At 57.8% G+C, this 16,288-nt stretch overlaps 1 protein-coding gene across 1 annotated transcript in view; it reads right to left on the bottom strand.

Annotated features, from left to right (window-relative positions):
• FAM19A5 (family with sequence similarity 19 member A5, C-C motif chemokine like) overlaps positions 1 to 15,420 on the bottom strand; it is a 179,846-nt gene extending 164,426 nt beyond the window's left edge. Inside the window, exon 1 of the mRNA XM_018048922.1 lies at positions 15,241 to 15,420. Within this exon, the coding sequence (XP_017904411.1) occupies positions 15,241 to 15,352 (112 nt within the window). The 5' untranslated portion in view covers positions 15,353 to 15,420. The remainder of the gene's footprint in view (positions 1 to 15,240) is intronic.

The following is a 16,288-nucleotide window of genomic DNA, read 5'->3' as shown; positions in this document are numbered from 1 at the left end:
CATCACTACGAACAAAGCTAGTGGAGGTGATGGAATTCCAGTTGAGCTATTTCAAATCCTAAAAGATGATGCTGTGAAAGTGCTGCACTCAATATGCCAGCATATTTGGAAAACTCAGCAGTGGCCACAGGACTGGAAAAGGTCAGTTTTCATTTCAATCCCAAGGAAGGGCAATGCCAAAGAATGCTCAAACTACTGCACAATTGCACTCATCTCACATTCTCAAAATTCTCATGCTCAAAATTCCCCAAGACAGGCTTCAACGGTATGTGAACCATGAGCTTCCAGATGTTCAAGCTGGATTTAGAAAAGGCAAAGGAACCAGAAATCAAATTGCCAACATCCATTGGATCATTGAGAAAGCACGAGAGAGTTCCAGAAAAACATCTACTTCTGCTTTATTGACTATGCCAAAGCCTTTGGCTATGTAGATTACAACTAACTGGAAAATTATTCAAGAGATGGGAATACCAGACCACCTTACCTGCCTCCTGAGAAATCCGTATGCAGGTCAAGAAGTAACAGTTAGAATTGGACATGGAACAACAGACTGGTTCCAAATCAGGAAAGGAGTACATCAGGAAAGGTGACAAGGCTGTATTGTCACCCTGCTTATTTAACTTATATGCAGAGTACATCATCAGAAATGCTGGGCTGGAGGAAGCACAAGCTGGAATCAAGATTGCAGGGAGAAATATCAATAACCTCAGCTATGAAAATTGCACCACCCTTATGGCAGAAAGTGAAGAGGAACTAAAGAGCCTCTTGATGAAAGTGAAAGAGGAGAGTGAAAAAGTTGGTTTAAAAGTCAACATTCAGAAAACGAAGATCATGGCATCTGGTCCCATCACTTCATGACAAATAAATGGGGAAACAGTGCCTGACTTTATTTTTGGGGGGCTTCAATATCACTGCAGATGGTGACTGCAGCCATGGAATTAAAAGACGCTTGCTCCTTGGAAGAAAAGCTATGATGAAACTAGACAGTATATTAAAAAGCAAAGACATCACTTTGTCAACAAAGATCTGTCTAGTCAAAGCTATGGTTTTTCCAGTAGTCATGTACGGATGTGAGAGTTGGACTATAAAGAAAGCTGAGCGCCAAAGAACTGATGCTTTTGAACTGTGGTGTTGGAGAAGACTCTTGGGAGTCCCTTGGACTGCAAGGAGATCCAACCAGTCCATCCTAAAGGAAATCAACCCTGAATATTCATTGGAAAAACTGATGCTGAAGCTGAAGCTCCAATACTTTGGCCACCTGATGTGAAGAACTGACTCACTGGAAAAGTCCCTGATGCTGGGAAGGATTGAAGGCGGGAGGAGAAGGGGACGACAGAGGATGAGATGGCTGGATGGCATCACCGACTAGATGGACATGAGTTTGGGTGAACTCCGGGAGTTGGTGATGGACAGGGAAGCCTGGCCCTCTTTGTGATGGGGTCACAAAGAGTCGGACACGACTGAGTGACTGGACTGGACTGAACTGATGATTAGTGACGTTGAGCATCTTTTCATGTGCCCGGTTGGTCATCTGCATTACCTCTTTGGAAAAATATTTATTAGGTTCTTTTGCCCATTTTTTAATTGCAATGTTTTTTTTTTTTTTTAATGTTGAGCTGTATGAGCTGTTTATATGTTGGATGTCAATCCCTTATTGATCATACTATTTGCAAATGTTTCCTCCCATTCCCTATGCTGTCTTTTCAGTTTGTCAATGATTTCCTTTGCTTTTAAGTATAATGAGGTTCCATTGGTTATCTTTGCTTTTATTTCCTTCACTTTTGGAAGTAGCTCCAAAAAGACATTGCTAGTGATTTATGTCAAGGAGGGCTCCACCTCTGTTTTCCTCTAGGAGTTTTATGGTATCCAGTGTTACATTTACATCTTTAAGGCCTTTTTCGTTTATTTTTGTAAATGACAGTTTCACTTTTTTTACATGAACTGTCCATTTTTCCCAGCAGCACTTATTGAACAGACTCTTTTCTCCATTGTATCTTCTTGCCTCTGTTATCATGTATTAATTGACCATAAGCGTGTGGGCTTATTTCTGTGCTCTCTGTCTTGTTCCATTGATCTGGGCATCTGTTTTTGTGTTAAAGCCATGCTGCTTTGATAACTGAAGCTTTACAGTATAGTCTGAAGTCAGGACCGGCGATGTTCTTCTTTCTCAGCTCGGTTCTTCGTTCTCAAGATTCTTTTGGCTATTCAGGGTCTTTTGTATTTTCATACAAACTTTGAAATCGTTTGCTCTAGTTCTGTGAAAACCCCCATTGTATTCTGATAGGGACTGCGCCGAATCTGCAGATCGCCCTGAGTAGTACCGTCATCTTAACAGTACGGGTTCTTCCAAGCCCAGAGCACGGCCTGCCGGCCCCTCTGTGCGTCTCCCTGGGTCTTTGGGTCATCTTCAGTTTCGTTCATCAGCACCTTCCAGTTTTCTGTGCACAAGTCTTTTCCTCCTCAGGTAGGTGTCGTCCTAGATACTTCATTCTTTTCGATACAATGACAAGTAGGATTGCTTCCTTAACGTTTTCTAGCATTTCACTGTTAGTGCATAGAACTGCGAGAGATTTCTGCCTATTAATGCTGTACCCTGCAGCTTTAACAAGTTCATTGGTAAGTTCTGGCAGTTTTCTGGCAGCGTCTTTAGAATGGTCTACGTACAGTGTTCTGTTGTCTACAAGCCATGATAGTTTAACCTCTTTCCCAACGTGGATTCCTCGTATTTCTTTTTCTCCCCTGATTCGCCGTGGTCAGAACGTCTAAAACTATGTTGACTAAAAGTGCCGAGAGTGGTCACACTTGTCCTGTTCCTGACCTTAGAGGAAGTGCTTTCAGCTTGCCACTGTTGAGTACGATGTGAGCTATAGGTCTGTCATATACGGCCTTATTATGTTGAAGTAGGCTCCCTTTGTGCTCTCTTTCTGGGGAGTTTTTTCTTTATGATAAAGAGATGTTACGTTTCACCAAAAGTTTTATCTGCATCTATTGAGGTGCCCATACGGCTTTTATTCTTCAGTTTGTTAATGCGGTGTATCTGCACTGATTTGCAGACATTAAAAAACAAGGAAACCCCACTTGACTGTGATGCATGACCCTTTTAATGTTCCACTGAAGTCGGTTTGCGAGTATTTTGTTGAGGGTTTTCATGCCTATGTTCATCAGTTACATTGATTTGTAAACTTTTTTATGTGATATCTTTGTCTGGTTTTGATATCAGGGTGATGCTAGCTTCATAGAATGAGTTTGTTAAATATTCCTTCCTGTGCAAATTTTTGGAATAACTTTAGAGGGATAGGCATCAACTCTTCTCCAAACATTTGGTAGAATTTACTTGATGCTAAAGCTGAAACTCCAGTACTGTGGCCACCTCATGCAAAGAGTTGACTCATTGGAAAAGACTCTGATGCTGGGAGGGATTGGGGGCAGGAGGAGAAGGGAATGACAGAGGATGAGATGGCTGGATGGCATCACTGAGTTGATGGACGTGAGTCTGAGTGAACTCCGGGAGTTGGTGATGGACAGGGAGGCCTGGCGTGCTGTGATTCATGGGGTCGCAAAGAGTCGGACACGACTGAGCGACTGAACTGAACTGAACCTGTGAAGCCATCTGGTCTGGACTTTTTCTTTGTTGGGATTTTTAAAATTACTGATTCAATTTTGTCACTGGCAATTGGTCAGTTCATATTTTTAATTAATTGATTTTAATTGGGGGGTAATCACAATATTGTGATGGTGCCTGCCACACATCAGCATGAACCGGCCACAGGCTCGCATGTCCCCCCCCCCCCCGAATGCCCCTCCCCCACTCTCCAGGCTGTCGCGGGGCACGGGCTTTACGTCCTCTGCGGCATTCATCAACTGCCACTGCCCATCTGTCACATACGGTAACGTATGTGCTCCAAGGCTATTTCCTCAGATCACGGCACTCTCTCCTCCCACTGAGTGCAAAGGCTGTTCTTATGTCTGTGTCTCCTTTCATTCCCTGCACAGAGCATCACTGGTACCGTCTTTCTAGAGTCCACAGATGTGCATTAATATATGGTATCTGTCTTTCTCTTTCTGACTTACTTCATTGCGTATAGTAGGCTCTAGGTTCCTCCAGCCCCTTGGAACTGAGTCGAATGTGTTCCTTTTTATGGCCGAGTAATACGCCACTGAGTATACGTACTGCAATTTCCTTATCCATTCACCTGCTGATAGACGTCTAGGTTGCTCCCACGTCCTAGCTGTTGCAGTCGGTGCTGCGGTGAACGCTGGGGTGCAGGTGTCTTTTTCGGCTCTGGCTCCCTCAGGGTACATGCCCAGGAGTGGGATTGCTGGGTCGCATAGTCACTTTCTTCCTAGTTTTTCAAGGAATCTCCATAGTGCTCTCCACAGTGGTCACATCAGCTTGCATTCCCACCAACAGTGTAAGAGGGATCCTTTTTCTCCACACCCTCTCAGGTCGTATTTTCTCTCTTCCTGGTTGGGATCTAGGGCACTGGAGCCTGCCCATCAAGTGGTCCCCAGTAACCACTCGGGCCCCAGGGCCCAGGTGAGTCCCCTGCTTGGTGACACCCCAGGCTGTCACACATCCTCACTGGGGAACAGAGTGCCATCCATGCCACCCTGGGGCCTGGTCTCTCCTGGAGACAGTGTCTCTGTGGACCTGTCCCTCCTGCCGATTTAATCTGGGCCCTTCATGCTAACAAGCCGTCCCCACGACCTTCACAGCTTTTCTGAGCCTGACGATAGTCTCAGGGACCCTGACGCACCGGGAGAGGTGACGGTCTGCGCCAGGTGCGCTCAGGCCGACAGTTCTGCAGATGCGGTGCCAGACATCAAGGCTGCTGGGATGCCTCTGGGTAAAGGCTGGCCTTCAGTCCCCAGGCAGCACCGCAGGCTGGTGGCAGTGCTGGGCGGCCCTGGTCAGTCAGCCGGTGACCACCCGACCCCACACCTCATGGGGAGCAGGTGTCTCAGAGGTTACTGGCAAGACCCAGAGCTGAGGAGTCCGGCACACATGTGTGCTGAGCCACCCAGTCCTGTTCGACTCTGACCCCACGGACTGCAGCCCCTCAGGCTCCTCTGTCCATGGGATTCTCCAGGCAAGAGGACTGGAGCGCGTTGCAGTTTTCTTCTCAAGGAGATCTTCCCGACCCAGGGATCAAACCCACGTCTCGTGTGTCTCCTGCACTAGCAGGCAGGTTCTTCACCACCAGCGCCACCTGGGAAGCCCGAGGAGTCCCGAGCCTGGCTCACCTCCCAGCCTCTGCACACGTGGGGAAGACTGGGAGTCACGGCGGGCCTCTGCGAGCCTCGGTTTCTCCTTCTATAAAAAGAAAACATATTGCCCATCTCCCACTTTGAATATCACAAAGCACAAGAAATCTGGCACCTCCAGCAGCAGCTCAAGAAATGTCCTTCCTGGAAGGGCTGCAGCCTTGCGTGTGGGTTCCTGGGCACGGGAGCTTCTAGACGCAGCTGGTTCAACTCCAAAGGCAAATGTGTGTCCCAGCTGCAAGCAGGCATGCCCACAGTGGGGGATGGCACCCATAGTTGCCCTGCTCAGCGAGCTCACAGGAGGCTTGGGGCAGGAAGTCTGCAAGGCACCCAAGCACCCAAAGTGTCCCCAGTGCACACCCTTGGCCCCAGCCCGCCAGCTGGATGGAGCCCTGCAGTGGCCTCCGAGATCCCATTTGGGAGCCCCCGCTGTGACCATGCTCTCCTCCCCCGATCCCTCCACCCCACCCCCCGCATCACGAATCTCCTCTCCGAGCCTCCCAGGCCCCTTGGGACCAGCTAGGGGTCCCAGAAGAAGGTCCTGATCTGTAGCCCCCTACCCGCACTGGGACCCTGGGCGCACTCCTGACTTCCCTCAGTCCCACTGTCCTCTAAGATGAAGAGAGGTATCGAGCTGGGAAGGTTGCCAGGTCGACCCAGGAGCAAGCGGACACTGTCTGCTGGGTGCCTGGAGGTCCATCCGTCCACCGGGACTGAAGCTGAGCGGCACAGGAGGGCCGGTGCCCACCTCCCCCAGGATGGCCCGTGAGAACCGGGCAGCCTCACTGCATGGACAGCCCTGGGGTGACAGCATCCGTCCCTCTGGGCAGCAGGTCCGGCCTCGGTCACCAAAGCCCTGGGAGGTGGAGTCTGCCAGGCTTGGGGAAGGCTGGGGGCTTTCTGCAGGACCCTGGGTGGACCCTGGAGGCAGGCTTCCACGTGGGAGTCTGGATGGGGCAGGGGTGAGAGGCGCCGCAGAGGGGAGAGTCCAGGGGCAAACGGGGCCTCCATTGGGGTTACAGGCGGGCAAAAAGACGAGGCGCCAGCCACGAGGACCCCAGGGCCTAGATGACCTGTCTCCTCTCAGAACTTTGTTGTATTAAAAAGTTGGTAAAGGCTCTTTCCCCAGGCAGGTAAGGAAGTCAGGGTCAAAGCAGTTGGGTCACTCCAGGTCCACCCCACCCCCATCAGCCACATCTGCATCAGAGCCTTTTTCATACACACGTGTGAATGGTTGACAGCGGTAGTCAGCCCAGATAAGTCACCTGCAGCACCTGCTCTTTGCAGGCCCTGACCCAGCGACAAGGACAATATGAACACCGGGAAGCCCAGGTCCTGCCCAGAGTGGGTCCCAGCCAGGGTAATCACAGAGCCCACATGGCTAGAGGCCGGCGGGCCCAGAGCCCCTGCCTCTGGGGGAGCTCCTGTCTGCTGCTGTGAGTGGAGACGCCCCCACCTTCCAGACGAGCCCAGGTCACAGGAACAAGACCTGGGCCTGCTCACACGTGGCCACGCTTGGCAAACACGGGGCCCGAGCACCCTGAGTCCAAGCCCACGAGGCCCTGAAGGGCAGGGCCAGCTCCTGACCCTCCCACATGGTGTCTGCCCGATCCCAGGAGAGGACGTGCTGAAGCTTCAGCCACTCTGATGAGAATCTGACTGGTGAAGGCCCAGGTCACCCAAAGCCAGAGCTGCGTCCTGCCCAGTGCTGGCAGAGGACGAGGCTGCACGGAGCGTCCACCATCACAGGTGGCCTGGCCCGCCCCGGGGAACTTTCTAGGCCCCAGAGAGTCCCACCCAGGACACTCCGGTCTCTCGCTTCGGCTTGGCGGTGCTGAATCAGGCTCCTCTGTCTCTCAGAAGTGCCTGCCCCTTCACTGGCCCCAAGAAAACAGGGGGAGCAAAGAGCGTATCAGGTCTGAGGGGTCAAACCAGGGCGGTGAGCACGAGGGAGGTGCCTGTGGTGTGCAGACTGTTCTCCAGGGGCCCCGGCCCCACGGGCAGGCCCATGGCCAGGGGCGGGGCTGACACACTGAGGGGACAGGGGTTTCTGGGTGCCCTGCCCACTTCCCAGTGTGACAGAGAGAAGTCTTCTGCCCCTGAGATGGTGATGGCGACTGGAGCAGCGTGCAACTCTCCATGACGACCGCATCTGATGGAGCTGCGCACATCCCCCCCACACACTCCAGGCCTCAGAGCTGGAGGCGGCCGCCGCCACCCCGCCGCCCCGCCGCCACCCCGCCGCCCCCGCAGCCCCGCGTGGGCTCCTGCTGCCCCTGCCTCTAGAAGCTGCCCCTCTCCATCCCGGAACCTCACGATGAACACCGAGCTAAGACAGACCGAGCACCGACCGCCGCCAGCAGACGCATTGCTGTTGACCACGGAACACTCATCTCGATTCGGTCGGAGTCTTTGTAAAGAGGCATGGGGGTTGCCACGTCTCTGGGACTTTGGTGTCGGGAGGCCTAAGCCTGCGAGAGGGTTTCAGAGCCATTGGGTGCCCAGGCCAGCCTCCGCCTCCCTGCATGGCGCCCTGTCAGGGCCACAGAGCCCCGCACGTGTGCAGGAGAAGGAAGAGAAGTGCTGGACTGCAGGGAAACTCGGGGCAGACCCGGCGTGGCTCCACAGCCGGCCTGCTCCAGCCACCAGCACAGCCACGAAGACCATAAATTAGCATCAATTAATTAACACGAGCCCTATCAACCCATTAATGGCATTTAGTATATCCGGGGAAGTGCTACCAGGTAATGGAGCTCCTGCAGAGAGACATAATTTAGAAACAGAGCCGGGAGGGGCCACTCACCTGTGTCCAGCGGCAGCCAGGGCGGCTCGGAGGCACCAGCACTTCAGCTGCGCAGCATCCTCACAGGAAAGGCCTCCGGGGAATGGCCCGGGTCCCCCAGACCCAGGGCTTCAGGCCATGGGTGGGCTCTGAAACCCTCTTCCTCAATGCTCAGTAAAGTCAGATGTGAGTCAGGTCCTGGAGAGCCGGCAACGCCCTTCCCCTCACCCAGGTACCTCGCAGCAGGAGACGCCGGACCTGGCCCAGCTCCAGCCGACCTGCTCCCGGGCAGGTCAGCCAGGCCAGGACGACCCTCCGTCACCGCGTCACCGCGGACTTTAGTGAGTGAGCTTGGAGATGCTCGTAATGCTGGCGCTGACTTCCCTCAACAGTAGATGAACTCTCCCAAGCGAGCTCAGGAGAAAGCCGCCCGTCACAGGCCGTCAGCCAGGACCCCGGGGGCACCTGCCCCACCACGTGAACCAGCCTCTCGTGCTGGACACCCGAGACGCCAAGACGGGCAGATGTGACCCACCCGGGCGACAGGGTGTCCTGAAAAGCTCGGGGCCCTGGCTCCCCACTTTGTCTCTGCAGGCACTCAGTTCTGGCTGTCCTCTTGGAAAACCATTCTGCAGCCGTCGGTAAACCAGAGGCGCTGCGCTGAGCACCCTGCCCTGGAGAGGCCGGCCGTGACCATGAGGTTGGGGGTGGGGTGGAGCCTCGACAGCCAGATGAACAGGGAGCACATGGAGAGGCAGAGGAGCCGGCATACTCGGGGGAGGCTTCCTGGAGGAGGAGGTCTCCAAACCTGGGGGTTGGGGGTGTTCCGGGGACCAGCCCAACTCCAGGTTCCTGCTTCACATTCGTGACAGCACGGTGGGCAGTTACCGTGGGAGGGGCCCCGTGGGCAGCAGGACATTCCAGTGAGACCAGGTGTTCAGGAGAGAACCAGCACACACATACGTTCCCACGGAGGGAGCCCGGGGTGCAGGCCCCAGAAGACTCCGCCAGGCTAGGACAGAGGGGCGGAGGGGACCTCCCTGGGCAGGAAAGGTCAGCTGTGACGGTCAGGCCCTGAGTGATGTTCGTAGGGAGGAGCGGCGGGTGCCAACGCCATTCTAAGGGGAGCCGGGGCGGGGAGCTCCTGGCAGCCAGCCTGGAGGCAGTGGCCCTCTGAGAATGATGCTGGTGTGTGCACGAGGAACTCCGCTGACGGTGCTGCAGACAGACCTGGAGGACGGCGAGGGGTGTTTGGGAGAAGGACGTCCAGGAGGCTGGGCACAGGGTCAGAGCCAGAGGCTGTCCTCAACACAGAGGCGCTGGTGGAGGCGGGCAGGGCAAGAGAAAGCTCCAGGGATGGAAGGGGGTTCAGGGCCAGAGCCTGGGGCTGAGCAGCTGGGACGCGCTGAGGCCGGAGAGAGGCCAGGCAAGGACCCAGAAGAACGGGGCGCCCGGGCCACGGAGAGCCCCCTCCTCTGCTGCCTCTGGTGTGGACCGTCCGGCGCCCCCAGGATGCGAGCCCAGGAGGCCACTGTCTCACCTGTCTCTGTGTCCACACGCTCCCCAACTCCCTGTCCCACGGACGCGCGGAGGCGGAGATGTGGGGGCTGGGTCTCCCCTGCTCCTGCCTCCTTCCACACGCTTGGAAAGACAGCCGGGTCCCTGGGTGGAGTCCCTCCGAGGCCAGCCCTCCAGGGGGGAGGCTGACCCCACAGCGGGTGGCACATCAGGACCCGGGACCGACCGGGAGGCGAGAACAGTGTGAGAGGAGTGCGGTGTCCCCAGGGGCATCTCACCACGGAGCCGCCATCCTATCAGACCCAGAACCCCATGCCCGAGGATGCGGCGAGGCCCCGGGGGAGCCGGAGGAATCCCGCCGGTCTCGGTGGAGACAAAAGCGATTCCACGCCCGACTCCTGCCAGCCACTGGCACAGATAAGGAAATGCTCCAAAGCCTGTGGGCGCCCTCCACCACGTCCGCGGGGTGAAGGAGGGATGGGGCTGGCTGCCCAGAGCCACTGACAGTGGCCAGGACGTTTGCGGGAAGCTGGGCCTCGGAGACAGTGTGTATGGCCTGCTGGGAGCTTCCGTCAGCGTCCCTCCAGGGTGGAACCCGCGCCAAGGGGCCCCTGGAGGGAGGAGCAGGCGGCTGCTGGAGGCCTCCCAGGCGCTGCGGGCACCCTGGGGCAGGCTGCACGGAGCTGGCCCAGCTCTGGGGCCTACGGATGGCTTGCCAGGGTGCAGAGACAGACGGACGCCCCTGCCCCAGGCACTCTCGGCCCCGGGAGCCAGCCCAGGCCACAGTCCTCCAAACACACACAGCCCGCAGGCCCCGCGGCCGTCCCCGGGGCGCACAGGAACCTGCCCCACGGCCCCCTCGTCAGCTGCTCTCCTCCCCACCACTGGGCCGGCACCCGGGGCTCTGGGTGACAGGTGGCGTGCGGTGGAGGTCATTAACTCCAGAGCACCACGGCTCTGATGCAGAAACGAGCCCTTCTAACTCAGCGCAGCTGCGGAGCTATATAAAGAAATGGGGATTTTAATGTTTGCTTTTCTTCCCTTTTCTGGTGCCACATTATCATAACATTTCCCCATAATTACACCCATAAAAGTCACCTGAAAATACTTCATGCCACAGAGACTGATCTCCATACATCACTCCGGCAACGTCGAGGGGCAGGTCCGGAGCAAGGAATTCCAGGGCACGGGTCAGCCCGCACGCTTGGTGCCCGAGGCTGAGCAGCGGCACGTGGCCTCCTTCCTGGCTGTGCTGTTCCCCGGCCTCGATGAGAGGGAGGGGGTGCGAGGCCCCCCGGGGGAGCCCTGCAGGGTGCGGCCCCTCCTGGCCACGCGCGAGCGAGGGGAAGGGTGGGGGAGCACCGATCTGCCTGGCTGGCTTCCGGGGGCAACCCCTCCCCACCTCACGCCCACCCTGGGCATGGAGTTCCGCTAACACACACCCACCGACAGGTACCCTGTCTCTCCATGGTCGAAAGAAACACACGGGGCACATCTTCTCCTGCCAGAAAGTGATCAAATAAAAAACTCAGTAGGAGGAAAAAAAGATAAGAAATAAACTTCTGAATGGCATCACTTCATTAAGTTTCCAGTACTTTCAATTTTACCTCTTGGAAAATCCCAGAAATAAAATGTGAACAGCAGGAAAGTGGCCTAATCTCTCCTAAATATGCAATAAATTGTATTTGTAAAGAAAACACAGCACTGGAGAGCCTACGCTTGGTTAGTATTCTAATGGATCAACAACAATTCAGAACTTGTCTGTGGTTTCGTCTTGTAGCTGTGTGTGAACGATGAGGCGAGACTTAACTTGAAGCTGCCATTCAATCCTGATGAGATTTATTCAGAAAAAATCAAAAGTCAAAAACAGAGGCACACTGCCTCTCCCACCCTGCTCCCTTGTACTTTAAAATACGGACTTTCCTCCCAACGTTTACACGCTAGGAACGGCTGTCCATCAAGCCTGTCCAAGTGGGGGACTCTCAGTCTACAGGAAAGCACAGCCTTCTCCACCTTTCGGATCAAACCCTGTGCAGGAGTATCAAGTCAAGGCTTAGGGTCCTAAGGCAGCCTCTAGCTCACCATTCTCTCCACCTCTCTCATCATTATTACAGCCTGACTCGACGAGCTGACTCACTGGAAAAGGCTCTGATGGGAAAGATTGAAGGCAACAGGAGAAAGAGGTAGCACAGGGTGAGATGGTTAGATGGCATTACAGACTCAATGGACACAAATTTGAGCAAACTCCGGGAGACAGTGTAGGACAGAGGAGCCTGGTGTGTTATAGTCGGTGGGGTTGCAGAGTCAGACACGACTTAGTGACTTAACAAACGCTGCAAGCTAGCACGAGAGACGGCATCTTCAAGGTCTTAGGACGAGCAGAGCATACAAGCAAACCGCTCCGGTTTGGCCAGAGCTGTCCCACTCTAGCCAAGAACCGAGTCCAGACAGACCTCTTGGCTCCGGATATGCTAAGGGGAAGAGGACCTAGGCCAGCACTTTCCAAGCCGAAAGGACAGAGATCTCCCCCCACCAGGGAGAAGGAGAGTTTCAGGGTCTCATCCGAGCTCTTCACCTTCCCAGGGCGCCTCTTTGCCGAGCGCCCAGCCCTGCCGTAATGGGAATGTACACAGACATGGAGTACGCATCTTGAAAGAAAGCCATCGAGGGCCCCATTCCCCTTCCTGCTTCTCCTGGCAATTCTTCCCCAACAGGAGAAAATGACAAGGCTGTGTCACTATAGCAACTAACCTAATTGGTGGCCTGCAGGTCTTTCTCCAGCCAGAGGGTGGAGCCCATGTCCTTAAACACGAAGCTCGGCAGGCTGCAAAAAAGCCAGGCTTTCAGGGGCCAAGAACAGCAGAGCACCCCTAACTGAAAACCAGGCCAGGAAATATTCCAGTTCTCTTTCAGCAGTGCCAGGAAGCGAACACCTTTTGTGCACAGCAAAATGCACAGATTGAACAGGCAGGATAGCTGAACCCTGTATGGGGAGTGATCAGTCTCCCTAATTAATGACACAGACAGATCTTCTCCAAAACACAAAAACATTTCGGGTAATAAAAATCCCGACAGATAACAAAAACAGTTTACAAACACGGATGCTAACTATTCTTCTTCATCCCAGATATACTGGAAAAGAGAATGAAATCCCAGGGACTGTTCCATTTGCATTTTATTTGCTTTATCAATCTTAAAAAAAGGAGGGGGGGTTCTTTTTTTCTCCAAGACTGCTGTTCCAAGCTATCAATCATTATTATGTCTATTTCGAATTTCAGTGCCATGCGTTAATTTCTCCACATGCATATGTCTGCTTCCTATTTTACCGAAAGGTTTTAATCTCCCCAAGTGCCTTTCTGGTGTAATGGGGTGTGTCCACAAACGTTACCTTATTGTCAATTATCGGATTCCATGGAGACAACCATAAAATGTGGTGAACCCAAGCTTCCACTATTAATGATTTCTGCCATCCTGGATAATAAGATGCTTTCTACCACATGTCCTCGTCCTGGTGGAAGAGCTGTTTCTAGAACGCCCTGGAGGCTTCCGAAAGGCAGCCTGAGTGTCCCACAGGACCTCGGGTTGCGCCAAGTGTCTGAGCAGCGGGCACAGTGCACTCTGACCCCCGCCGGGAGCAGGCGGCCGTCTGGCAGAGGTGTGAGTGTCAAGACGGCAGAGAGAGGGGGTTCCCTTTCAGGTTCAAGCAGCGCTGGCGCGGGGGTGGAGCGAGCAGCGGCTCCACACAGGGCGGAAGGCGAGAAAGGAAGGCCCTGGCTGGTGTACCTGGGGCGGGAAGTGTTGGAGCCACGGGCGGAGGAGTCACACACTTAACAACAATTAGCGGGTGTTCTTTTCCCCACCCCAGGGCTGCCTCCCCAGCCAGCCTGTGGGGGCCGGGTTCTCACCGAGATATTCTCCCCAGAGCCAGCAAGGGACAGCGGCAGCGGACGCGGACAGGGACACAAACCGCCTCCCAACACGGGCGGTTGTGGTTGTCCCCTGTCCCTTGCCGCCACCAGGAAGTGCATCCACATGGCACCTCCTCTCGAGCCCCGAGTTTACCTGCCCCGGGCACCCTGCCCCAGGGTCCCGAGATGGCCGCAGGGAGCTGGGGAGAGGACGCAGGCCTCCTCCCTCAAGCCCCAGACCCCCTCCCCCTCCAGGCAGACAGCCCCAGAACGCACTAGGAGAGGCCCCTGGGTGCATCCCCAGGGAGGCGGTGCCAGCCCGGGCAGCTGGGCTTGTGACCCCGCAGGGAACCTTCCGGCTCCGAGACCCCTCCCCACCGCAGCGCGGCTGGCAACTGTAGGGAAATGCACAGCCCGGTTCAGACCAGCCACACCATTCCGGCTCTGAGCACGGATTCCCCAGGGTTCCCGGTTGGGGGGTACTGTCGGAGGACAGGGCACCCGCGCGCACAGGGTCTCCATGGCCCGCTGCGGTCCCATTTTGGAGAGCGCGAAGGCTCGGGCTGGAAGCTAGGAGGCCGAGCGGGGGCTGCGAGGTGGTGGCGGGGAGCGTGGTACGCCGCCGGCCTCTCTCTCTCTCTCCCTTTTTTTGTAAAGAATCCATATTTTTCCATCGCCTCCCGCGCCCATGGCAATTCTCCATGACAGGTGTTCCTCAGCGCCCGTCCCTTCCTCCTGCTGGGGTGGGAAGGGACCCGGACCCTGTGCCAGGCGGCCGGCGGGGGAAACCTACCCCACCCCCAGCCCTCGCCATTCCGGCTGGGAGCCCATGCCCGGACGCTGACCACTCCCCACCCACCCCAACCAGCCGCGAACCCGTGTCTGGAGCACTGACTACTCACCCCCACCCCAGTCCTTAGGCTCAATGTCCGACCACCTCCCATCCACGCAGTGCTCAGCCTGTGCCCCTGACACAGAGCACCCCGACGCAGCCAGGCAGACCCCAGCCTGTGCCCCGGGCGCCCACCAACCCATGCCACCCCAGCCCCGAGCCCGCGGCCCCGCGCCAGAGCCACGGGGGTCACCCGGTTCGGGTCCCCGGACGCTACCCGCGAAATGCCAGCGGCAGTGGGCACCCCACCCCTCACTTCTCCTCTGTTTTTAGGAGAGCGCCGGCGAGCCTGCTTCCCTGCAAGCCAGCAGCTCCAGCCGCGCGTCCTAGCCCGAGCCCCGCTCCTGCCCCGGGCGCCCCGCTTCGGAATCGGCCGCCGCGTCCCCCCCGCCCAACGTTCCCCGAGCGAGTGTCGCCCGCGGAAAGCCCCGGGCAGGGCGCTCCGCCGCCACCCCTGGCAGCGCTACCCGCCCGCCCCAGACCCTCCGCCGCCTCCGGAGCGCGCGGCTCGGCCAAGAAGCCGCCGGCTCAGCTCGGATTGTGGGCCTGGGCCGGGAGCGGCGGCGGTACGCCGGGCAGCCGCGGGCATCGCCGCGTAGGGACGCGCCGCGCCACCCGGGGCCTGGCGCCCGGGCCCTGCCCCGGAGTCGGGGGAGGGAGGCTCAGCGGTGGCGCTGGCCTCGGAAGTGCCGGCCCCCGTCCTCCTGGCCCAGCGGAGGGCCGGTGGGGACCCGGGGGACCGCGCGCCCCGAGCTCGCAACTCCGCACGGACTCCGGGCGGCCCGAGGGGCGCCCCGCCGGAGCCGCGGCCCGGGATCGAGGGCCGGGGCCGGGACCCGAGGGCCGGGCGGGGGCCCGGGCCGCGCGGTACTCACTGCAGTAGGCGATGAGCAGGCTGGCCAGGATCATGAACGCCCAAAAAGTTGAGGACATGCTGGGCAGGGCGGTCGCATCTTGCCGGCTGCCGGTCCTGGGCGATGGCGCCATTGAAGCCGCGGCGCCCGCGCGGGGGGCAGCAGCGCGTCTCAGCAGCCGGCCCTGCCCGCGCCCCCGCGCCGGCCTCCACGTGCGGGCCCCGCGCGCGCCATCCTCCTCCTCCGCCGCCGCCGCCGCCGCCGCCGCCGCGCCCGGGCTCCGGCCCACTGCGCCCCGCGCCGGCCCGCCCCGCGCCGAGCCCGCGCCCGCGCCCGCGCCCGCGCCCGCCGAGCCCGGGGACGCCGGCCCTGCCGCTCTGGGCGTCGCTGCGCGCCGGATGCAGGCGCGCGGGCCGCCGAGGCGAGGGGCGCTCCCGAGGCGCGTGCCCGGCGCCGCGGGGGCCCAACGCGGGCCCTGGTACAGGCGGGGGAGTCAGGCGGCGGAGGGGACGAAGCGCCCGAGCCGCGCCTCTGGATGGCGACAAAGACGGCCCGCCGCGCCCGCGTCCGGGGCCCCTCGCGGGGAAGACGGGCGGCCAGTGTAAAGTTTGCGGACCGGGCCGACTGGCCCGCCAGCCCTCGGGGCCCATATCCTCCCCTGCCTGCGGTGCTCGTCCCCGACCTTGCCGGGGGTGGGGGCACCGGACTTTGTTCCAAGCACAAGAGTCTTTGGACCGTTGCCCCAGATGGGCCTTGTCTTTTCTGCTCAGAGTTGAATTGGCGTCCTTCTACCCCCAGACAGCACAGCCTTGGCCCCGTGCAGAGTCAGCTGAGTTCCGGCACCCGTAAGGCCGGGCACACGTCCCAGGAGCCCTGTCTTGGCCCCTCTGAAGCACCCCCCTTCTGACCACCGTCCTGGCCCTGGTGAGTCGTCTTGGTGCCCGTTGTTCACAAGAGCCCAGTCCTGGGTCTCCAGCTCCTCCTCCGGAGACTGACCGCCTGTATTAACCCAGAGGATGGACCAAGCGCGTCCTCTGAGTTCAGTGTGGCCATCCCCACCCCTCCCTCT

Source organism: Capra hircus, chromosome 5 (genome assembly GCF_001704415.2).
Source record: "Capra hircus breed San Clemente chromosome 5, ASM170441v1, whole genome shotgun sequence".
NCBI classification, from domain to species: Eukaryota; Metazoa; Chordata; class Mammalia; order Artiodactyla; family Bovidae; genus Capra; species Capra hircus.
Note: the sequence above shows the minus strand (reverse complement) of the source record. Positions and strands in the feature narration are given on the sequence as shown.